The 26502-nt window shown below is 40.0% G+C and overlaps 1 protein-coding gene and 1 pseudogene across 2 annotated transcripts in view; both read right to left on the reverse strand.

The window, feature by feature from the left end:
* The window catches only part of GRIN2A (glutamate ionotropic receptor NMDA type subunit 2A), a 372275-nt gene that overhangs the window by 74047 nt on the left and 271726 nt on the right, over window positions 1-26502 (reverse strand). For both annotated transcript variants that reach the window (XM_024571552.2, XM_024571553.2), the window contains one exon: window positions 3817-4022. In XM_024571552.2, the coding sequence (XP_024427320.1) occupies window positions 3817-4022 (206 nt within the window). The remainder of the gene's footprint in view (window positions 1-3816; window positions 4023-26502) is intronic.
* Window positions 19606-19737, reverse strand: LOC112315064 (U2 spliceosomal RNA; annotated as a pseudogene).

Genomic DNA, 26502 nt, shown 5'->3' on the forward strand with positions numbered 1-26502 from the left:
TATTTCTAGATACTAAGTCACTGATGCATTTTCACCCAACCAGTACCCACTGAGTACTTACTCTGTGCAAGACATAGAACTAGTCCCTGGGGTCACAGGACAAAGAAGACATGTAGCAAATGCAACACTTGAATTTATCATGGGGGTTATGGAAACACAACCAGTTTGTAATGGGGAACTTGTAGTTGATTCCTATAACAGCCCGTGTGTGTGTGGAGGGGGTATGACTTAACTACCTAGACATATGAGAAATGGTGCAGATGTATTCTCTCTAAGCTCTGTCCCATCTCCCAAAATAAGAGGTGACTCATAAAGAATATATATAAGGAAGAGGATCCAAGAAATCCAATTCTTCAGCTCCATGGTTTCCTAGTGTGGCCAGTGAATATGGGCATGGCCACGCCAGTCAGACAGAGAGAGCAGCTTTCAGGTCCTGGGTCTGCTGCTAACAACCCTGAAAACTCAGATGAGTCTCTTCAGTTACAGCCTCAGTTTGCTTGTTTGTAAATGGAGAAGGCTGACACTTACTTTGCAGGGTAGTTGAGAAGATAAAATAAAGTATCTAAAGCACCTTCACATAAGCACTTAAAAATACATCTCCTGTCTTCTCACCAACGATATGACAGTTTGGGGGATTAATTGATAGTATGGCCATTTCTCTCTACATAGCAAGGCCAGATAATTTCCCTTGACAATTTTCTCTTCATGCCTTAACATTCAAATAGCAGGCTAGAAGAAAAGTCTGGTTTCTCAGCTCATTTCCTACTACCCATGTTTGTAGAAGACCTTTGTATGCCCTCAAGACTCCACCATTTACCAGATGTGAGAAACAAAAGGTCTCTCCTGGGAGAGTATCACCAAGAAAACACATACAATGTGTTATCTAACAGAAATCTTTTTTGGAACCAATCAGCCTGCCTCATGGATATTACCTTTAAGAAATTCAATTGATCCAAGCTGTGTTACTGTTGGGATTAGTGTATCCTTATAATTTTCTTCATTCTCAGGTAAAACAAAGACTAATGTAATCTAGATGCACAGTAAATTCTTTATGTTCCCCAAGTGGCAAAAGGAAAGCTGCAAGTCACCACCTTTCATAGGAACCAAAAATGTGAATTTGAATCTGTCCATCTATTTAAATTCTTCAATGGAAGAGTCATTTCTTTTGAAAAAAAGTAATTTACTTGGGGGTTCATTTTCTCCACACAAATGTGACTCAAGAATTGGCGATCTATTGTTTTTAGCTCTAACACTTGCGATTTTAAAGACTTTAAACCCTATTATTGATTGTGAAGCACAAGAGGCCCTAGTTACCGACCATAATGAAACAGAAAAGGACACATGGACAAAACCAAGGGGGAGGGTGGAGGTGGGGGAGGGAGGGGGGTTCAGCTGGGGTGGGGTGGTGGGATGGGAAGAAAAGGCACACAACTGTAATTGAATAACAATAAAAAATTAAAATTAAAAAAAGTAATAAAACTTTACAGATTAAAAAAAAAGAAACAGAAAAGGCATTATCATAAGGGAGGTACCTGTTGAGGTTATACTCTTCGTTTTGTGCCAGCCACTCCACTTCCTTCATCTGACCAAGTTCTGCTCAAAGGTCACCCACTGAAATCAAAACTTCCTTTGACAACTTTCCCATTGTTTCCTCAGCTCATCACCCTGTAGTGCTGCTCTAGGCTTCCATTTGTTTCCAAAACTCACCAATCTCTTTCCTGCTGCAGGGCCTTTACTTACACCTGCTCTTCCCTCTTCCTGGAAGGCACTTCCCCCCAGTTCTTTCCATGTTTGGCTCTTTTCATCCTTTGTCACCTTAATTCTTACCTGTGTGAGCTAAAGGAGCCCCGCACATCTTAAACTACCCTTTTACCATACCACGTTCTTTACATCCTCAACAAGGTTTATCATAACATGGAGCTGCTCTGGTCCTTCATTGGTCGAGTTGTTTTTACCTGTTTATGCTCCATGATCGCAAGATCTTTGTCTTCTGTCTTCCCTGTTCATTGCTGTATCCCTTGTGACAAGCACTTTCACCTAACTCATACACTGTGCTTAACATGTATTTATTTATTGACCAATCTATTCAAAATTTCAACTCCAAAGAGGCTGACAACTCCAAAAAGGCTGATCATTATTTGTTGAATAATCTACTCAGAATTTCAACTCCGAAATGGCTGCTTATTGATAACAAAATTTTCTCCAAACCAAAATGTGCCTTCAAAATATATTTAGCAATCGTATTTTTAAAAAATTATCTTTATCCCAAGAGCTGAGCTCTGGGGATTTGCATCTTGTATAATAACTGAGATTGGAATTTGTAATGTGGGAGGAAAAGTATCCTTTACTGAGCTGTTCAAGCATCTTCCATATCAGTATGTCATGTTCTGTGCTTGACACTGAGGGCACAAAAATTAATAGGTCACATTCCCTGTATTTAGGCAGCTAATAATCCAGGGGGGAATACAGACAACCTGTAAGCCACAAAAAATGGTGACAGAGATGGAGTGGAAATGACTAGATGTTTGTGTCCCCTCAACCTCATGTTGAAACCTAATCCCCAGTGTGATGGTATTTGGAGGGGGGACCTTGGGAGATAATTTGGTCACGAGGGTGAAGCCCTCATGAATGGAACTAGTGCTCTTATAAAAAGAGACAGGAGAGCTTGCTTTCCTCTCTGTCACATGAGAAAAAGATGATAAGCAGAGGGCCTCATCTGACACTGAATCTGCCAGCACCTTGATCTTGGATTTCCAGCCTCCAGAACTATGAAAAATAAATGTCTGTTTTTTAAGCCACACAGTCTCTGATAATTTGTTATAGCAGCCTGAACTGACTAAGACACAGAGACGTATCCAGAGTACTGCAGAAGTGGGGAGAATGAACCCAGCTTGGGGAGGGAGTGGTTAAGACTTAAAGGACAAACAAGAATTAGCCAGGTGAAAGGAGGCGATCAGAAAATACTCAGGAAAAAAAAGAAAGAAAGTAGATTTCCATCTAACTGTAGGCCTTTTCCTTTAGTAAATCCCCTACAAAGGTGGTATTTTTGTTTATGTTTGTATTAGTAGAGACTATAATCAGGGCCTTGGACTTAGCCATAAAGCTGTATGGTTCTCTAAAAGGTTTATACATTAGGGAGAACCCTTTGCCAGAGGCTCTGATTAAAAAAAAAAAAGTCAGATCTTTCTTCGATTGTAATAGAAGAGGAAATGACATAGATGCAATGTTTGCTTGTTGCTGGTGAGCTAGGGAATTGCCAGGAGGACAGGTCCACCCTGGTCTCATCAAGAAGTCATCTGTAAGGTGTATGTTGACCCCCAAATGGAGAGATGTTTTGAAAATTTTTGAAAAGTTTGGATCTAGGAAATATAAAAGAGATGAAAGTTAGTGGAAGGTGCAAGGTTAAAGGAGGGGGACAGCCAGAAAAATGCGAAGAAAATCATTGTTTAAAGAAAAATTGAAAGAGAGCGTTGACTCAGCATAATGGCTACGAATCTGGACCAGTGTTTGAGTTCTGCCTTTTCTACTTACAAGCCGAATGGCTTTAAACATGTTTCTTAATCTTTCCATAACTCAGTTTTTATCCTATTAAAAATATCATAATCACTTACCTATACTGCTGTTATTGAAATTAAATAATGTAAACCACTTGGAGCAGTTCTAGTTTAAGTCTTTTTAAAAAATCTATTACTGTACCTATTGTAATAAAGTATATATTTTTATTATATTTTATTATTTTATAGATTTTGTTATTATCAATGATACATGCCATTTTAAATGACTGGGCACATTAAACTGACAGCATCCCCGACTCACTTGATTTTGATGAACTTCCGACACGGTACAGTGTTCCTCACACATGTCTCGGTCAGCGGGTCTATGTCTTCCACGATGACAAAGGGGGCCTCCTCTAGAGTGACAATGCTCAGGTGGTTGTCATCCGGCTCACAATCTGAAAAGGACTTGTACCTTGGCCACACGGCGTGCCTCAGGCTTAGGGTCTGGTTCTCCCACTTGCCTACCTGCATCATAAAGACAAAGACAGGTCTGTGTTTTCTTGCACCACTGACTTCTAGAAAGACAAGTCTTGCCCCATAAGAGGAACAGAAGAAGAATCCATCCACCTTAAGGGTTTTTCCATTATCTACCTCCACATACATATCTGCTTACATGCTAAGAAAAATGGGGACAAAGAGAGAACATAGTGTATGGACTCTCTCCAGACTGATTAAGTCATGGGAGTTTTGCCTAAGCACTGATACTTTTAGAAGTCCCCAGGTGACTCCAAAGTCCTGTTGGAGTTCAGGATCACTGATGTCGTGAAAACAGCACCGACTTTTAGAATCAGAGGGATCTGGGTTTGAGTCCCCAGTTCTGCCGCTTATTAGATATACAATCCCAGGCAAGTTCTTAGTCACTATGAGCATCTGTCTCTCATCTGTAAATAGGCACGATTCTACGTACTTGCTAAGGGTATTGTGGGAATTAAATAAGGTAATTTGTGTAAAGCATATAGCACAGTGCCTGGCCCAGAGTCAGGACCACACACTTTTCCTTTTAAGTATGGAATAGAGGCAATGAAAAGGAGGAAGATTAAACAAAACAAGTGCTATAAAAAGAAAGAGGAGAGGGGAAAGGAAGATGGGGTGGAGGGAAGATTAGGGGGAGAGATAACACAAGGGGCAGAGCAGGTGAGGAAGTTAGAAGTATTACTTCAAGCTCAGATATGGTTTTATTTCAGTTGCAAATTAAGGGGAACTTTTATTAATCCAGCACAGAGTGGAGACCTCTGCTTAGTATACATCAACTCCTGTCAAAATGGAATTGATGTGTTCCTTCTGAGCAGCAGTTGGCATCTTTGTGAAATCAAATTGAAAGCTGCATGTTTTGAACCTTAATTTTATTTGACAGTTTGTTGGCACTGTTCACATGCACATGGGAGAAAGCTGCCCCCAGCATCTCACTTTCCCGGTCCTCCTCCTACTCCCACGTGCAATTGCTTGACACTGCACGTCAGCTCTTTATTTGTAATACCAACCTCAAAGAAAACACCTCGTCTGAAATGCTAAGTGCCAAGTCCAGGCTCGTCTGAGTTATATGACCCACTCACCTCTCCTGCTGGAACATGCTACCAGAAATGAATCTCAGGCCCTTAAAGAGAATTCAGACTCTCTGAATACCCAGAGAGGTGAAGAGGTGGGGGAGAGAAGGTAGTCAGTGCTGTCTCAGATGACCTCATCATTTGGACTGGAAAATTTTTGCTGCCTATAGAGGAATATTCCATGTGACCAATTACAGAATTGTCCAGCTTCACTGGTACCTTCCTTTTTAAGACAGGAAGGGGAGTAGAGTAATTTGGTCAAACAAACATGTTCATGTACCCATGCTGTGATATACAACATAAGCTGGGGAGAATATCAAGCCCATCCAATTCTTCATCCTTTCAACATAGATTTTTTGAATACCAACTGTGAGCTGGCACCAGTCTGGGAATGGTGGTGGATAAAAACAGAATGATTCCTTCCTTCTTGGGACAATCAGTTGGCTGCAAGTCAAAGATCAAACCAATAATAGTAAATATGCACAGACAAAGAGATATCCAACTTTTTTCTTTCAGGACATGTTGTATCAACTCCCCCCTTGTTTTTTTCCCCATAGGCTGGATTGTTCAGTGGGTAAGAGAATGGCTTTTGGAGTCAAACAGAACTAAGTGTTAATCCTGGCTTCACTTATTAGCTGAGTATCCTTACGAAAGTCATTTAACCTCTCTGAGAGTCAACTTGTCTAGCTGTAAAATGTGGATAACAATACGATATGCCTTTCTGGACTACAGTGAGATTTGAATGAGTCAAAAATGTACAAGAAGCATTGAGCATAGAACTTAGCACACAACACACGTGGTAGGTACTGTTATTGTTGTAGTAGGCATTTAAGATATAGCTCAAGTATCACATAAGCTTCAAAGGCATTCTTATCTTTCCTAATAATATAGAACTTTGCACATATCTCCACCATAACATTTGATGCTATAATTGTAACAATGTCACTTTTAAGCACTTCTGGGTCAAGAAATGTGCCAATATCACCACTTAGTTTAAACCTCCCAAAATCCTAGATGGTGAGGATTATTATTCCAACTTCACAATTCAGAAGACTGAGGCACAGAGAGGTTACATGGCTTGCCCAAACACATACAGCTAGTACATGGTGGAACCAGGGCTATAGCATGGGGCTGTCTGAATCCAAAGGTGTTTTCCTACTTGTGCTTCTATTAATTGATCTGCGCTAATCATATTATAACTCTAAGGCCCTTCCTTCCTTCAGCGGCAACCCCTAGAGTCCCAACACTACATTAATAGAGGCAAAGACTGTTTAGCTAGCTGATCTTTGGTGATGTCATTGACCACATCATACACCCTACACAGCAGGAGGCGGGCGAAAGTTCCAGACCAAGGCTGACTCATGGAGAGAAAGGTTGCAAAGGTTTATGAGTTCCCAGAGTGTAATAACTTCCTAAATCTTCTCTCTCTCACTTCCCGACATGTCTAAGTAAGCACCCATGAGTCAGCCAAGGAGGATGGAAAAACTTGATCAGGAGCTGAAGCTGCTGTGTAAACATTGCCCTAGATCCTGAGAGCTCTTACCTACATCTCCGAGTCTGACAGGCTCCTCTGATAGGCTACCATTCCAAACACCAAATATCCCACTCCAAGATTTTATATACCAGACAGGGGAGAACAGACACCCTTCACTTTCCCTTCCTATATCCCTATTTCAAGGGACTATAAATGAGTCTAGTGTCTGTAGACAGGTTTAACAGAAATTCATTCATTTCATAGATACCAAGAACTGTATTAGACACTAAGGATACCATAGAGAAAACACCAAATTACTTGCACGAAATTTTTATGCTAATTGGGAAGACACACATGGGTCAAATAATCAGATGAAAGTATACATCATGTAAACTGGGAGGAAGAAAAACTGGGTCTGTGAGAGAAAAGAGGGAAAAAGAAATCACAGAAGACTTCCCGAGGAGGAGGCATTCTGAGATTGAAAGTCTAAGATGAGTGGATAGGGAGTTAGAGAGAGTAGAGGAAGGGAGAAGATTCCAAGAAGGCAGGGGTCAGAAGATGCAAAGCCTTGTCGGTTCTGTAAGGAGTTGAGATTTACCCTCAGAGTTAATATAGTCTGTTAGCCAAAATGGAAAAAGATATATGGAAGTCATCATAAACATATTTCTGTATATTACCTGCCTGAAAGTGAAGGCTCTTAGTTTCCTCAATTTCTTTCTTTCTTTTTTATTATGAAAAAATTAACCCATACAAAAGTAGAGTAGTAGAATGAATCTCTGTATTCCCATTACCTAGCTTCATTAATTACTAACTCACATCCAGTCCTGTTTCATTTATACACCACCCACTTTTCCATACTAAATTGAAGAAAATCCCAGCCATCATGTCATTTCATTCACAAATCCTTAATTTGATTTAGATATCTGATCTCCATTTGCTTAATAACATTATATCTCAACAATCTATGTGTTTATGTATTTTTTCACTCATTAGGTTATAATTCCAAGTCTAGCAGAGATTTTATATATATAGTGATTGATTTCTATGTCCCCAACTTCTAACTTAGGGTGTGGCTCAAAGAGGGACTTAATGGATAGTTGTTGATGGAATGAATGAACATACAGTCAGAAAGCACTAGTAGATGGATCAATGTGTCCTTCTGTGCCTCAGCTATGGAATCTTGCACCCTAAGGAATGACCTACGCTGGGCCAATGGGAATTTTCCGTGGGACTTTTGCTGGGACTATTAGGATAGGGTGGTCATGACAGAAGAACCAGTCAGTGATTAAATGTGGAACTAAGAAATAGAGAAAAGAGAGCAATAAAGTTTTGATGGCATGACTTGAGCTCTTATAATAATAAAAGTTGACATTCACTGGGCACTTATATATTAGGCAACATTTTTAGTACTATTTTAATTCTTATAAACACTTTATACACAAGAAAAAGGTGAGGGCAGACAATTTTTATCTCTATCATAATTTTTTTTTGTACTTAAAAACAGTCCCAAACAGACTGTGCAGGAGAAGACAAAAACATCTTTACCTTCAAAACAAACTGCATTTTGGTGATAAACCTTTGAGCATTTTCAGCAAGTATGCTGAAGTTTTGAGGACAAAGATAAATTATTTTGTTAAGAGAAATAGATAAAGGGGAAATTAACTTTATAATTAATTTTTTATCCATTCTCATTAATAAAATTTAAATACAGTGTTTTTAAGAAAGCAAAATTGCTCTTTAGATCCTAGGAAGTGTTTTGTGAAAGGACCGTGATTACTTCTTGAAATGTTCAGAGCAAGGATAATTTCATCTCCAGGAACTGACTCTTAAGTTAATATTTACCCCTTCATGTCTGGATAAATTCAGGTATGTCACAGAGGCTGCAAGAGGCTGGAAGAAATTAGGTTAATAGATATGTGTGGCTTTCCTTTCAAAGAGATACTGAGTGTTTGATCTTACTTGATCTATTCATAAAATGCTTACAAGAGGTGATTAAAATGACCTCATTCCTGGTCTCCTGCTCTCCCAAGCCACCCCCTAAAAACATATGCCTAAACACCAAAATCACAGCTTTACCCTTACTCAAATCCTTCCATGGTGCATTCTGCCTGCAGAATCAAATCTAGACTCCCCTTTACATTAAAAGAACGTTTGCCCTGGCTGGGTAGCTCAGTTGGTTGGAGCATTGTCCACACATCAAATGTTGTGGGTTTGATTCCCGGTCAGGGTAGATGCCTAGGTTGCAGGTTCAGTCCCTGGTCGGGGCACACATGGGAGGCAACTGACCAATGTTTCTCTTTCACATTGATGTTTCTCTCTCTCTCCATCCCCTCCCCTCCTTCTCTCTCCCTCAAATCAATAAACATACAGGTGAAGATTTTTTTTAAAAAGGACCCTATTATATAGGTCCAACTAACCTCATCACACTCTCACTTATCTATCACTTTCTTGAGCTCTTTCTCTCTCTTGTATACTCTATACATACTGTCACACTAAAACATGTACACCTTCAAAACATACACACACTGACACACACTCACATATGTATATGTGCATGTGCATATATGTATACACATATATCACATACCTATGCATCATACATCAACCTATACACAAACACGCGTTTACAGGCATATGTTCATACCTACCCAAACTCACAACACACATACATATACACTCATACCCCCACACACATGCACAACTACACATACACATGTACCCTGTACACATATAAACTTACACCTCTACCCATTCACACACACACACACACACACACACACTGCTAAGCCACAATGATGCATCTAGTTTTCACTTCTCACCACACACCCTGAACAATACCCACTTTGTTTGCTTTGCCTGCACTATTTCTTCTATCTTATCATCTCCACAAATTGAAATCCTATCCATTGTTTCCATGTCTAGCTCAAATATCTACTTCTCCCCTGGAGCCTAATTCTCCAGCTAGATTTCATCTTGCACTTTGTGTGCCTCCAGAACATTTTCTTTTTCCCTTTGAATTCTCTCACTGTTCATTCATGCCATCAACACACATGTGCCTGGTGCTTTGTGCGGTGCCAGGCACTGCAGGTGGCTCTGGGGCTACAACTGTGATCAATCCAGGCCTGGTCCCCATCCTCCAGTCTGGTTAGAGAGATGTCAAAGATCAATGTCAATCAAGTGAGATGACTGCCTTCCTACAGTAAGCACAGGATGCTACTATGCAGACAGCTTCCTGCTCTGGAAGGAGCTAAAAGATGCTTCCTGTAGGAAGTGGCTTCCAACTGTGAGCCAGACCAACAAAGTTGAGGTGTGGCTTGTTAAAGGTTCTGCCTTTACCCACAGGGCAACTGAAGGGTGTAGAGGCATAAGGGTGGGGATGCCTGAAGTCTTTTAATCAGGGGAGCGATAAATCAATGATGCACTACAACACTTCTTCCCAATACAGTGCAGAGACAGGGCTTACGGTCAAAAATTGTGAATGCAGAAAGGCAGGTAAAGAGGTAATTGCATTAATCTGGATGATGCTGACACAGGGCCATACCAGTGAGGCCAGCATAGCTCATGAGATCCCAAAGTAGTAGAATCAATAAAATTTGGAGAACAATTTTATAATTGTATGGAAGTAGGGAGCAATGGCCCAGGTAGCACTGAATTATAGTTCTGTTGAGTATCCAGGCTGGCCAGGCTTCCACAACCCTGTGACCCACATCAGATATACTGTAGCATTCGCCCCCAAGACAGTTCAATAAACATTTGCTAAACTGAACTCGATTCAGACTGCAGCATACCATCAATTTTTACTTGGAATTTAAAGTTAAAAGCAAAAAATGGCCTGTTTACTGAGCTCCTCTTCTTGGAGAAAAGACAATAGGGGTTGCCACATTAAAAATTAGAAAGGAAATTTATTAGAAAGGAAACTGACCAGAGAAGCAGAGTTCATGCTATGTTCTAGCTCAGCTGGCCTCAGTTAGCTAGCTCACTGGGTGATTTCATAACTAAGGTGGAAACAGGCCTTAAAACAAACACTTTACGTGTGTAAAACATTGAAAAATATTTCACTCTGGATAATAAGCAGTGATTTACTCCCAAGCTGGAGAAAATGAGTAATTAACTCCTCAGGAAGATGAATTTAAAGGGGAAAAAAAAGCGAGCAGGAGGCCAAGTTCTCTCCACCTGAAATATAAAGACTTCCAAAGGACATGAGATAAATAGCCATGAAGGAAAGTTAAAATGATTTAATGTGTATATTTAGCATAGCTACCATCATTGATTAGCATCACTTCCATGCTTCACCATGCAAATCTAATACACAAGTGGGCAGATAGCAGGTTTATACGCAAATAATTTTGTGTCTTGGGTTGCTGCTTGAAACCAAACACAGATTTCAATTTGATTGATCTGGAAACTACAACACAGATGTTTGAGCCTCAGCTTGATATTACATTGAAGTGTGCTTTATCTGGAGTACTTCGCAGTTGAGTCCGGTGATTTTGTTTGTAAAGACCCAAGCTAAAGTTCATACGAAACAGTTAGTCTGTTGAAACCAAACGTCTCATTGGAACTCAGCTTTCCCCTGCAGGGTATTCCGGTTTCTTCTACAAAGAAACTGCTGAAAAGCAGGTGTGGGTCAAATCTACTTTGTCTTTAATGCCCTGGGGCCACAGATGGCCCCCCCGAGAGAGTGACTTGAAGAATTTCTTTTTAGATACTGAGATAATATGTCTGCGCCCTTGGAATGCACTGTCTTAAGGTGGTGGGACTTTGAAACTTCAGCACGAATAAGAACCTCTCCCTGGGAGCTGCATAAGAAGGTAGACTCCTAGATCTCAGGAGTGTCTCTATCAGTAGGTCTGGATGAGGCCTGGGAACCTGACTTTTCAACCAGGATCTAGGTCATTCTGTTCTAGGTGGATTAAGGACCACACTTTGAGAAGCACCTAAAGAATTGTACCTCTGGGTCCAGCAGGATTAAATACAGCATAAGAAAAAGATGGAAATCTTTCTTCTTGGGTTACTTATGTAACCAGTGGCAATTGCCAGCAGATCTAAATGAATTTAATCAGCTATTAGAGCCTTAATTAAATTCCTCTCAGTTGAAATTTCAGAATTGCCTAATTGTTACACAGCTCACATTGGAGCAGTTGATTTTTTTCTCCTATAATAACTGCTCTCAGGATAATCTAATATCTTTACAGATAACAGTGTCAGCTGTCTTAGAACCCAGCACTGAGATGGTAATTCATGGAAACATGTTTTGATCATCGTTATTTTCACAAACAACTTGCATATTTGCTTCCCTTCTCCTCTTGATGTTCAGCCAACGACAGAAGAGCTCATTGCTCGTTCAACCTCAGATGTAAAAGTGAAAGTCCCTGGAACCATGAGCCACTGTTTCCTTCAGAAGTCCACGTATAATCTTTGGTCCTCCACGGTTCCTGTTCCCAAGTCCCCAGAGGTCGATAGAAGTTCTATTTCTTTGGTTTTCTTTTAATTCTTTGTGTGCTTTCAAAAGTGACATGTCCTGGTAATTAGTTAAACAGTTAATAGTGTTTTCTGTCTCTTCTTTGGTTCCACACTGGATTAATATAACATGCGAGACTTGAAAATTCAGCAGAATATATAAGGGAGCTCTTTCATAATTACTAATTAATTTTCTGAACATGCTCTTGGGAGTCCTTCATTGTGTAACTTCCATATCAGCCAATCTTCCATGGGTTGCAATAATGATCATTAAATAATTAATGAGCATAATACTAGCATTTCTTGAGGGACTGTGATCACCCCAACATACATTTTCTCATTTCACCCTCACAACCCTGTAAGAAAAAGGCCATTATAACCTTTACTTTACTGATTAGGACATGAGAGCTAAAATGACTTGCCCAAGATCAAACAGCTAGTGAGAGCTTCTGGAATCGGAGCTCAGATTACCTGACTTCAGAACCTGGGGCCATTACCAGTCCTTGATGGTCCCAAGGTTGACATCAGATTTGTTTTAGGAAATGTTAAGGCAAACAGGAGCAGCTGGTTTGTTGAGGCAACATTCCATGCATCAGTTAGAAAAATCCTGCTGCAGAAAGAGCGATGGCCTGGGGAGCTGGCACACCTTCAGCCAGCCTCTCACTATGCACAGCCTTCCATCTTGGGGAAGAGCAGTATCTACCTTTTCTGTGAAGTACAGCCCACAGTGGTCCTCTTGCACTTTTCTTTCATGTATTCTGGTTTTATTTCCTCAGTTTACCTGTGAATTGATTCTTCTAAGGACCTTGAATTCCACCATGAAAATGCCTCTACCAGCAGAACTGCAGTGAGCCCTCACGGGCTTGACATTGAATTCCACTGCTATCAACACTGACATCCAAAACCCGATTAGAGTAATAGATCAGGGGGAAAATCCACTGCTCTGATGTGACCTGAGTGACTATTAGTTAGTTTGGTGATTTCAACCAAGAGGAGTGTAATTAAGTCCCTAACAGCTGATTAGTCTTTTTCTTCACCTCTGTAGTCATCTCTATTCCTTACATAAGGGGTGTTAGAAGAGAGGATTCTACCATCTCTTTGTAAGATGTTGTACATGAGATGCTGGTGGCCACGGCAATACAAGACAATGCAAGACTGTTTACAGTGCTGCATCTGTTGTTATCAAAACCAAACATAAACTTGGTTGAACTTTTAAAAGGATACTGCCTTTGAGGAGAAAACCACAATGTATATAGGTCTGCAAAAACAGTTCAGGAGAAGATGTGGGAAAAAATGGAACAATTACAGAAACTGAGATGGGGTGAAAGGGGGAGGATAAGCACATGATATTCAATCAGACCTTGACCTAAGTCCTCTTTAACAATTATAGTGATAACCATTATTTTTTTAAACACTTTCACAAAGACAATTTAGAAATACTGTAAAGATTTCTTTTTGACCTTCTAATGTACTTTTTGGGTAAATTTCAAAGATCAGTGTTGTTTCTACTTGTAAGATAAATGAAATGCCATTTGCAATCTGGCAAAGCAAATAGCTCTTTTTGGGAGTATTTACCTGAATGATATTTAGCAGCTCTTGTTCCCTTGGTAGGGTTGCCAGCAAGAGTTAGGATGTCATCAAGAGAGGAATACTCTGATGCTGGCTGATAGCTGCGAGCACCTTGCATTTATTGGGATTATCAAGTCTTTCTTACCAGCCTGAAAATTATGACAAGATTGGGTCTGAATATAGATAAGAATTTTCCTCTTACCGCTGGGCAACTTAAAAATAAAAACCTTGAAAAGTAGCAAAATACTGGGCTGAGTGTCTAACAGTTTATGAAAGGAGATATGTTCTAGGTAATTAAGTTGCAGACTAAGGAAGCAGGAGACTTCTTCAATGCATCAAACCTGACTTGCGGGATGGAATAGGCCAAAAGCTGATGGATTTCCTCACTCGGCGTTTTGTAAAACAGCCAATTCCATTTGGATCCAGGCCCTGAGCATTCAAAGTTAACCTCATTGACAGTGTCTACAGAGTTTTAAAATAAGGTTCTAACACCTGGGGGTATCGATCAGCTGTAAAGCATTTTATCCCCTCACTGTGAAGAGTTACTGGGTTGTGAAAGTTGAAATGTTTGGAACTTGGTGTCAGGTCTCTGATGGGTGTTTGTTCTTTCATATCTGGTGCAAAATAATAAACTTAAATCTTTGAGATGGACACTTTCCTCCTTCCAATGAAAGGGTGAGCCAGGGGTTGGTGCCTGGAGCTCTGCTGGCTATTATGAAGATGCTAACCAAAGCCTTTGTGCGTGGCTGAAATCCATCACTGTGATGAACTGCACATAGATCAGAATTTCAATCCTCTGTAGATAAGATGGTATTTTGACAATTGTTTTTCTTTGCTCAGCTCTGGCCCCAAACTACTTTGCTCCAGGCTTGTCTGAGTCCTAAAGTATTCCAGCAAGAGGATCCTTTGAAATACTAAAGCCAGCACAAGATTTAGTGGTGAAGAAACAGTAATAAGCTTAACCACAGCTTTGCGCACTGTTGAGAACATGATTAGAAGGCAGCGAGGAGATGAGGATCCCCTTGGGATGGGCCAGATAGGACTTGCTATTTTAAAAATAAAACCTATGTAACCCTCTACTGGCTGGTCCAATTTCATCCAAACCTATTATCCTTATCTTAGACACTAATGAATAAATCCAGAGCCCTGGAGTAGAGTTACGAGGGGGAAATGACAATCTTGGGGACCAACCAGGCAAGCTACTCAATATTGCTTTCTCTGTTGACTTATACTGGCAAACTCAGTGGGGTAAAAGACCCCTACAATTGGAGTCAGAAGACCCAAATTCAAGTTCATCTATGATGTTCATGAGCTATGTCACCTTAGTTAAATCAAAAATTTTCAGGTTCACACAAACTGTAGCCTAAGCTAGGATGCCAGAGTTCCTACTTATTCTGACTGTTACAACCAATAAATGAAGCTATTCTCCAGGTATTCAGTCACTTAGGGTTGGATGACATTGATTTATTGGCTAATTCATTCAACTAATGTTCATTGAGTACCTAGCCCATTAACTGTTCCAGCACTGGTGATACAGCAGTAAATAGGTTTTAAGCTGGAGGTCAGCAAACTTCAGCCCAAGGGCCAACTGTTTTGTACAGCCCACAAGCTAAAAATGGATTTTACATTTTTAAATGGTTGAAAAAGATGGAACAATATTTTGTGACACAGGAAAATTATATGAGATTTGAATTTCAGTGTCCATAAATAAAGTTTGATTGGAACACAGCCATGCTCATTTTCTTATATGTTATTTATGGTTGCTCTTATGCTAAAACAGCCAAACTGAGTACTTGTCATACACCCAGTATGGCCAACATACAAAACTAATATATACCAGCTGCCCTTTATGCAAAATGTTTGCTAACCCCTAATCTAAGTCCCTGTCTATAAGGGATGCACCCACCAGTAGGGAAAATAAGAAAAATGCCCTCAGAATTAAAATAAAACAGAAAACGACAAGTGCCAAAGGAAGAAAGGTGAAATAGATGCAGAGGGCATCAGAAATGAGAGTGCAAATCTGATGAGAGAAGGAAAATATTATGAAAGGAGTGGCAACTGAGGGGAGTTTGGAGTAGGCAAAGAGGCTGACAAATCAGAATGGAGAAGGGGACTGCTGGCTTGAATTATTAGTGTGGACAAAAGTGCAGAAGCTGAGTTTAAGGGGCATGTTTGTGCAGTAGGAAGCTGCCCAAACAGGATGAAACCACTGATATTGACACAAATGTTGATACAAAGGGAATGAGAGAGAAAAAGGAACAAAGGAAACACTGAGAGGAAAGATCACAGAAGCCCCTGGAGGCTGGAGGGAAATCCTGATGTGCACATTGCAATGCGGTGGCATTTGACTTCAAATTGGCAGCTGGTCTTGGAAGTCCTTAACAATTTACTCAACACCTGAGGACAACATTGATGATTTCGTCCACGTGTGGCTGATATTTATCACCTCCCACATCTTTTGGAATTGTCCTATTTTCATACAATTATATCATTTCTTTTGTAAATACATTCATACTTGTCAGACTATTCTGATATAATTAGAGGTCAGTTTTTTGACCTCTTCACTGACCACCTCCAGTTCACATTAGCCACTCATTCCCACAGAGGCACAATTCACTTAGAATTGCTTGATTTCAACAATTCTAAATTTAGATAATCCATAGTGCTCTCACTCAGCTATCTTCATGTCTCTTCTCCAATATCATTTTGGCCATTGGTCCCTGGGCTGCTCTACTTTCTCCCAATTGATCTACTCACTTGTGGCTCTACTTCCTTCAAGGTCCAACCTACGCTTCTTCATCTATCACTTCAATCACATTATAGTTTTGTTTTGTTTTGTTTTTTTGCCATACCCACAATTATCCTGCTCCTACTTTGTCATACCTACCTGGCATCACTACCCCCTCCCCCAACTCTGAGTCAGTTCAACAACTTCCTCACCTGTAAATCATTGAGTACAGGCAAAGAATGTCACATAACCTCTTTAAATATAAGGACTCCCTCTCTCGCTGGTAGCGTTCTCTCTCTTCCTCATTGGCTATCTCACATTTTCTAGAAACTATTTCAAGCCTTCACACCTGCCCACAAGCCTGCAATTCCTACAGATTCATCCTCACTCCCGGCTGATGAATCTGTCTCTTATTTCACGGAGTCCTTGGACAACCCACATACCATACAAACTTACCTACCCCTGCACATATCTTCCTTCTCCCTTTGGTAATAAAAGAGGCATCTCTCCTCTAGCCTAACACTAATCCCATTGTTTGTGCTATGGACACAGTTCTCTTCTGTACCAACCTCTCCTCTAAAACTGGCCTCACCAAGATCCACAGTCACTTTTTCATCACTACTTCCAACGGGTGCATCAATTTGACATTGAGGCTATTCATACCTTCCTTGAGTTTCCCTGCCTTAGACTGTCATGATCCTGCCTTTTCCAGGCTATTTTCCACCTCTCTGACATCTCCAGCTCTGACAAAATGCAAGCTCCTCTTTCTCTGTATGTGTTTTAAATGTCCTTCCCCTATCTCCTGACCCCAGATGTCCATGGTCAGGCCTCTTCTACTGCCCACTCATCACTCATTACCTCTATGTTAATGTCCCTCACTCCTGACTGTCACTCATCAGCTCCTCTCTATTGCCTCTGAGAAACCTCAAACTCAATGAGCCTAGAGTAGAACTCATCATCTCACCTTCAACCATTAAAAAAGTGCACAATTTCTCTCCAATGTGCCAAATATGAGTTCTTAAGAACCCACCCTGGAAACAGTCCTCAATTTATCTCTCTCCCTCCACCCCCAAATATTTTAAATCAATTGCCAAGGGTTGGTAGTTATAATATTTGAATATTTTCCCTTGTTCACTTTTTTCCTAACTGGGACCACCACCCTAGTATGGGCCTCTGACTAGTGTTGCTGCCCCAAACAGTGTTCCTCTCAGGGGATCCTCCAAGCAGCAGCACAAGCCATTACTCTAAACATCTCTGTATGTGTGATCATTTCACCCTCTACCTTAAAGCTTTCGATCATTTCTCACTACACTTGGAATCAAGTGAAAATCCTCCACCGCAGTCTAAGTGACCCAGCCCATTCCCCAGCCTCTCTGGCTCTCAGCTTTCACACTAACCTCATTTCTGACAATCACCTTCCCATTCCGCTCCTGTCCCACCCACATCGGCTCATGAATCCCAGAGAACTAATCACAGGCTTCCAAATACATTGAGCTCCTCTCAGTGCCAGGTTTCAACACATGCTACGCATCCTACACAGAAAACCCTCTCCTACTCTGCCTTGCACCGTTTTATTGAACCTTCAGAGTGCTACAGAGAGGACAGGTTTTCTGGGAAGCAGACCCTGCCCTGTAAAACTGGCCAGGTGAGGTCCTCTTTGCTTATTTCACCAAGTATTACAAGTACTCACATGCTCACCTGTCTGCCCTAGCTGACTCACTGGGCAGGGGGTGAGGGGATACTGTTCTGTTGTCCTTAACACACAGCCCAGGGCCTCTTATATAGCAGATGCATAAATGTAACTAAACCACTGAATAAATAAATGTACAAACACAACCACTATAACCATGTTCTTCCTGTAATCAAGTATCAACTTTATTCGCTCTCTTCTGGTAATTAATATGTACTAAAAATAATGTGGATTTTGGAGTCAGCTGAAACTGAGTCTGCATATACGTTCTTCTGCTTACTAGCTGTGTAACCTTTGCTAAGTTTACTTCCTGAGCTTTAGTTTCCTCCTCTGTAAAGTAGGCATAACAGGAGTAATCATATCATATGATTGTTGAGAGAATTAATAAAATAATGCTTACAAAGCACTTATCCCATTTGCCCCATAGTCACTGCTCAACCAAATATTAGCTGTTTTATTATATACAAGGCTCTTCTGAGGACTATATTAATCCATTTATGTGACCCCTTCCCACAAGCCTGGCTCATAGCAGTTATTCAGTCAAGGTTAGTTCCATCCCATTTACAATGTACATGTGTCATGGAGCTGAAGTTCACCCCTGGATGCAGGACACTGGCTGTAACTCCAGAAGAGGGGAGAGTGAGGCATTGACTTTATCAATACTCTAGGCCCAGGGCTTGTATATCAAAACGACACTTAGGAAATGCATTTGATTTTTCCCCCTAAGGAGAGACAGATATGTTCTTCACTTACTGCTCTCTACTTTAGATAGAACTGATATTGCCTATTAATTTAATTCTGTGCACAGAGAAGAAGGTCCTGCCAAGAGCAGCCTGGCATTGCTTTAGCTCTATCAATAAATCCAAAGACCTGACAGTTATTTTTAATTCCATTTTCTGGATTAAGGTTCTGCACAATTAATGCATACCATTAATTTCATAACTATAAATGTAACCCTAACTTTCTTGATCCTTATGCCAAGAAATGCGACTTTATCAATATACTTTTTAGAGCTCAACTGGCTACAAAGCTATAATAGGGGAAAAAAGAAAAGAAATAGAAAAAGGAAATTTCAGATAATAGACATATTTGGAAGAGGCATCCTGATTAGAGCACTGTATGTCATTATACAGATAATAACATGAAATCCCCAGAATTTAGATAGCCCTTCATGGACTACAAGGTGCTATTTATTGTTTCATTTCACTTGACTTTCATGGTATGAGTCACAAAAAGGTAAAGAAGATATTATTGCGATTTTTCAGAGCAGTGAACTAATGTTCATTCAAGTAAGTTGGACTAGAAAGTACAGCAAATATGGAAAAGAACTAGAGGCAGTTTTTTGACTGCTGGCCGGGGACTTGCTTAATTATATATGTCTCTGCTTTCGTCTCCTTGTGGGGGACGCAGAGAGAAAACAAAGGGGTGATGATTCTTGAGTATGTTCATCTTTAAACTTTGAGCCCAAATCCTCTGAAAGAAGAATGACAACATCAGGCTTCTAGAAATCCTCAAAAATGCAAAACAAAACAAAAAACCCACCCTAATAACTATAATTTAAAAATCCATATTGTACTTTGCATAATAGTTCCCATTTATTAAACTTTTTCTATTTTGTACCAAGGTCTACACTAGATGCTTTACATACAGCATTTATATTAAACTGGTAAGAACAGATACTACACTTGATCTTAGCCAAAAGGCCGAGAAGCAATTTTACATACATTATTTATAATCCCACACAAGTTATGAAGTGGCTGGGTGACTATGTTCTAATTAATTTACTTCTCTGATCCTCAATTTTCTCATCTGTAAAACAAAACTAATTATAATATGTACTGATTAGGGTTGTGGTGAAATAAAATTGTGATCATGTATATAATATGTTTGGCTTAGGGCCGATAACAGAGTCAACACTCAGAAAGTTTTCATTATATGGAATTGCAGTTATAAAGGTAACACAAACCCCATGCTTTTCCCACTCGAATCCCCTGCCTCACACAACACTGGGTGATGTCGCCTGCATTCTAGAAGGTGATCTAGGGAGATATTAGAACTTAGTGGTCAAAGCAGGGGTTCAAGAATCAGACAAATGGGGGGTTAAAATCCAGCTCAGATTCTTGGAAATTAACTTGTTCTCTATATTATTTAGTTTTCTCATTTATAAAATGGGGGTAATAATAGTAACCACATAGGAATTTTGGGTGAATTGAGAGAGATCATATATCTAAAGCTCTTTCTGGCCCTCAGGATGCATTTAATAAATGGGAGCAGTTACATCTTCACAGAAACCCCATTTTACTGATGGAAACACCGATTATCTGAGAAACACAAAGAATGACAAATTTTCAGGTTTGTCTGGAATCCTAGAACTAAGTGTTATCCATGGCCAATTCAATCCTATAAAGTTGATCAAACTTCCTTTCTTCCCTAAATGTCTCAGCTACTAATCAGTGCCCTGTGAGAGCATCAGCCCATTTCCACTGACCATGGTGCTGACCTGTCAGCACAGACCCCTTCCTTATCTCTTGCCATTGATTCGGGACTTGGGGCTCTAGATTAGACATATCCTTGTCTCCAGCCTCTGTGCTGGCTGATTGCTAGGATAACTTGATGGATGTCCCATATTTCTGAATCCTCATCCATTTTCAAATAAATGGCAATTCCTGAATGCAAAACCTAGGATATCATTTTGGTAATGAAACTCAAATCTTGCTGTGTTGATTCAAGTTACCAACCCAGAAGCTATCTTTGGAGAGAATGTATACAGTCCTTGCTAAGGAACTTTGAACAAGTTGCTTATCCTGTCTGAATCTCAGTGTCCTCACCTGTTAAAAGGAGGTTAATATTTCTGCTTTCCCTATAGAAAGGGTGGTTGTCAGGATTCAATATCCAAATCTGATTCTTGTCCTCCTTTCCTACCTTATATCTGCTTGCCCTATTTTCTTCAAACACATTTTAATCAGGAAGGAAAAAATATGCCCTCAGCTATAATCTCCTGGTGGACATAGAGGTCAATATGGTGGGGGATGACATGAAAAATCAGGATTCTTCCAACTCAGATGGTCTGTTTCAAACTTTAAAGTTAAACACAACACAAGAGAGAGGCCATTGGTTTCTTCAAGTCATTCTACAACTCTCTTCAAGGAAATAAAAGTGGGTTCTCTTGCCTTTTCCCAGCTTTGGATTTTTCCCTCAGATGCATTTCCAATGGACTCTTTATTTGCACACTTAGAGAAATCAGATGGTTTAGTCCCTGCCTCCTTCCTTCTCAAACAGGTCTATTCAGTCTTTCCAATTTGTAAAATTATAATTCAAGTGGAAGGAAAATAGACTCCAAGAACTCTATAGATCTGATTTTAAAACATGTTTTCAAAAGACAATGGCTATAGATAATGAACCATATGGTGGAGTAATAAAGAATGAACAAGCACCTTACAGTAGCATCAGGGGTGATTTACATCTTCAGGTTCCAAGAGTAATGCTGACTGGCTTTGCAAAAAGATGCAAGAGACTAATTGTGTGGCAGGTTTGCCTGCAGCTCAGTGGGATGTTCTGAGCTAAGCTCAGAAAGAGGAGCCTTGTTTGTGGGGCATCTTTTACCTGTAATAGCCCTTTCTGCAAACACTGGGAGCATGTTGCCATAAAGGAACGAGAGGCTCCCAATGTAGGTTTTCATAATTAATGCAATGACAGCTTTTGCTAGTGATATACAAAGATGCCCCCACCTCTACCACATGGTATCATCAAAATAAAATGGACTTTCATGTCTGACAGACTTGAATTAGAACTGAGACATTGTCATGTGCTCTGTAACCTTGGGAATCCTCTCAGAGCTTCAATTTCTTTGTATATAGACTGGGGAGGGAGGGATAATAGTACTTATGCTTAATGTCTGTTAGAAGAGGATGGAAGTAATATAGATACAGCCCCTAGGCTATAATCAGAATATGGTAACTATTATTTTTCATTATTAATTATGTTATAAAATGTGAGGGAATTATCTCAAGGTATCAGGTGGCCAATTCCTTTGTCTTCAGAATCTAGAAAGCACAGTAAGGCTTCTACAGTTTAGAGATTAATGCTGGGAATATTCAATCCCTCTCTATCTCTACATCTCCCTCCAGCCCAACCTAGGCTCCAATGCCAAGAAAAACAGTGTAGTGGGGTGCACAGCTTCTGCTGCCAATAGCACAGTTGAGAAAACCAAACTGTAGCTCCAGAAGGCAGCCTGACACAGCCACTTGTAGCCAGAAGCAGATTGCTGGGTGGGGTAGAGCACTTCACTGTTCTGTCTCTTTTCGTACAGACAAATGTCATTCCTGTCTGCACCATCAGTCTGCAAATGGGGCAATAACAGAAACTGACAGAGACAATGCTGAGAAAGTAGGAAGCAGGTCAAGAAGACAAACCGCTGAGGTTAGGTCATTGTAGGTGGGGTGGGAAGAAGCAATTCAGTTGATGCTATCCAGATAAATTGTGAAATGCAGAAAATAATCAGGACCCTCAAGTGTCTGTGATTCAGGCAATACAATGGGTCAGATAACCCTCACCCTTCAGATACGTATTTCTTCATCGGTGAGTACTCAGGACATATGTTAGCTCTTTAGGAAGACTCTCCTCATCTTTTTCATAACACCCAGGTTGGATAGGTGTTCCTTGGTACCCTAAGCTTAACTAAACTATCAGCACTGCTCTTACTATATTGTAATTGAAAGTTCATTTCCATGTCTCTCCCACTAGATTATGAGCATCCTAAGGGCAATGATATTATATTATTCATCTCTGCTTCACCCATACCTACCACAGTCCTAGCACACAGTAGGGAATTGGTAAATACTTGCCAAACAGGTTAGTAGTGGGTGACTGGGTGGGTTTGAGCGTGGATGACCAGACGATAGATAAAAGACAGTTGTTCAGCTGGGTTAACTGATGAGTTGGTGAATGGACAAGTGTGTGGGTGGATAGCCAGACAGATGGTTTATTAGATGACTGATGATTGGATGATTGGCTTGATGAATGGATGGATAAATGGATGGACAAATAGTTTAATCACATCATACATTCATAGTTAATAGTTCTTTATCCTAAAGAGTAAGATTTGAGTCTACTTAAAAGGCTACTTATTATAACTTTTCCCCTTCACTGAACTTCAAAGGTGAATACTATCCACAAGAAGCTCTAGGTCTTTTGCAAAAATTCCCATCATTCACCCTAGAAACTGTGCAAGTGGGACAATGAGCACCAGACTTGGAGACTTACAATACCTAAATTTGAATCTTTTCTCAGCTATTGATAAGAAATGTGTCTGAATATCTCTAATGTTTCTCTATTGAAAAGACAAAGCATAACATCTACTTCGCAGGGTTATCATGTTGCTAAAGTGAAATAATAAATATGAAAGCCAATATTATAAGGTTTGGCATATAACAGGTGCTCCACAAATTTGAGCTTACAAATTATATTCAGAGGCTCACTAACATCAATACCTTCATCCTACTCATCTTCAAATTTATTTTATTTTATTTGGGGGGGCAGTTTTTATTTATTTATTTTATTTTTTAAAATTATTTTATTGTTGTTCAATTATGGTTATCTGCATTTGTATATCTCTTCCCCAAATGAAAGCTTAGTTAGAACCCCAATATAGCAACCAGATAAAGCATTACCATCTCTGGTTAAATTTGGATCCTGTGTTGGTAACCCCTATCCACTCAGAGACCCCTGTGGCACTCTGAAAGAATGTATCATTCCAGGGAACACAGAAAAAAACTTTCTCCTATATGACAGAAATGGAGTCTCAGTCTATGTTCCACAGTGCTGGGCCTAAATGCCGCTATTCTCATTCTCCCTGCCTCCCTCCCATTTTCTCTCTCTTCCTGCTTCTGCCAGAGGAGCTCAGGGCTTTGCATTCATCTACAACACAGATGAGTTGATGACCCTGTCAGAAAAATAAAAATGGTTTTTAACTGTCTGTTCAGGAGTTTCTAGAAATACTTCTAAGAGGCTCTTTGAATAATTTACTCATCTGAGATCATTTAAATAATCTATTCACTCATTTTCATAATTGATGGCAATGGCAAAGTATCAAGGGTGCAGCTTTTGTCTTACATTTATACCATCTGTCAGCTTAATCGTGCCCCCATAACCCTCGCAACAGCTTCCTCCACAACCGGGTTAGTGAGTTAGGTAGAGATGGGCACTCTAGACAACTAATTATTGACTCTGGCTCTATTGTAATGTTGCTTGGGCTCAGTTCTGCCTTTACCACTACCACCTTGGGCGAGTCATTTATCTCATGTGGCTTCCAATTTCTGTCTCATATCTTGGAGCTGTAATTATAATTGGGCTGGCATTTATTGATCATCTACTAAGCATCAGTCAGTATTCTAAGCACTTGATATATTATTTTGTTTAATTTTTCCAACAACCCTACGAGGTAGGTACTATTATTCTTTCCCTTTTAGATATGTGAACATGCAGAGAATATTATGATATTTCACTGAGATAATGCATTGAAACCATTCTGCATGGAGTCTGGCATATAATGGGAGCTGAGCTAATGACTTCTGTTACCATCGTGATCATCACATCAATCAACAGCATCGCCACCACCATCATCATCAGTCATCTTTCCCATCAATGCATGTTTCCATAAAGAGATGTCTTTTCTATGAGTTGCTTTTCTTATATTTCAGTCTAGAAAAATTTTGGTGCAGTGTTGCTCTGTGGGAAGCACTGGTTTAGTTGCTGGTCTTTTTGGAGTTGGGCTGATGTTACAACTGAAAACAAAACAAACAAACAAACAAACAAAAAACAATGCTAGACAGAGACACATACATACACATGCACAAGGAAATGACATCATTTATTTCAGTTTGGTGTGTTAATTTGTTGAGATTCACTGTATTTTTCCTATTGTGACCTAACAAGTTATGCACTGTGTGGGTATTAAAAATAGTCATTATGTATGACTCTGGATGATAATCTTACTCTTTTGTAATGGCTTAACTTTCCCTGTCTATGGCTCACATAATTGAGAAACTTAGTGATCATTATGTAAGGAAACAAATTAAACTTCACACAGACTCTGCTAAGAAAGTGACACTACCAAACCCATTTTACAAAAGGGCACTTGACTTTGAATGTGGATTTGGGAGAAGAAAACGAAAGAAACAGAGGAAGAGAAGAGGGAGAGAGAGAGAGAGAGAAGAGAGATGAGCAATGTCATTTATAGGAATGGCAAATTTCTTCTGGAAATACTCAATCCAAAAATGCCTAAGCACAGACCCATGCCTGAAATTAAAAAAAAAAAAATCTGACTCCTCTCTGTCACAAATCTCTCAGCAAACTCTCCAGTGAATGCCATCTGCTTTCAATTCTGTTTTTGAAATTTCTCTCAGATTCTGCTGTTGCTGTTCTTGCTCACACCTACATTCCCTTTAACCTGAGCAACTTAAATAGCCCCTTAGAAGTTTTCCCAAAGATTCACACCAATTGCCATTTTATTTCTAAAGAAGCAGTCTAGTTTATGGGGTTCATATATCCTGGCTTTGCAACTTCCTAGCTCTGTGGCGCTGAGCAAGTTATTGAATTCCCCAGGCCTCATTGCCTACATTTGTAAAACAGAGGAATGGTAGAATCCATATTACAGTGTTCATGTGAGGATTAGATGGGTTTATTTATTTGAATGCTTAGCACCCTGCCTGGTATATCATCAACACCAAAGAAATGTTAGCTATTACTATTATTATTTTTATATTGTTCTCTCATCTCAAGCTTTTTCTATAGTGCCCAAAAGATTACTGAATAAAGTGCTGTAGCCTGTAATTCCAATTCCAGCATGGTCCTTCATGCTCATAATTTCCCTTAGAACAATCTGTATTCATTTTATATTGTCATGTAACAAGTTACCTCAAATTAAATTTCTTGAAATAACACCTCTTTGTGATCTCATGGTTCCGCAGGGCTCAGCTGGGTTCTCTGCCCAGGGTCTCACAAGGCCAAAATCAAGGTGTCAGCCAGGCTGGCTCATGGCTGGAGAGTCTGAGAAGAACTGACTTCCAAACTCATTCAAGTTGTTGGCTGAGTTCAGTTCCTTGAGGCTGTAGGACTGAAGTCCTTGTTTCTTTGCTAGCTGTTGGGCAGGGACTAAACGCAGCTCCTGTGGCTACCCACATTCCTTGTCATGTGACCCTCTCAATCCTCAAATCCTTCTCATGCTCAAATTTCTCTGACTTCCTTTTCTGCTATTAGTTGCAAACATCTCTCTACTTTAAAAGAATCATGTTAGGCCCACCCCAATAATCTTCCTTCTGATGAATGTGAAGTCGACTGAAAACCCCCTTTTGCTATCTAACATAATTACTGAAGGCATACCTCATCAGACTCATGGTCCCACTCACACTCTGAGGAGAGAAGGGTGAGGATTACAGAAGGGTGAGGGTCATTCAAAACATACAAGCTATGCTTCAAACACA

This window comes from Desmodus rotundus, chromosome 1 (genome assembly GCF_022682495.2).
Source record: "Desmodus rotundus isolate HL8 chromosome 1, HLdesRot8A.1, whole genome shotgun sequence".
In the NCBI taxonomy this organism is placed as follows: Eukaryota; Metazoa; Chordata; class Mammalia; order Chiroptera; family Phyllostomidae; genus Desmodus; species Desmodus rotundus.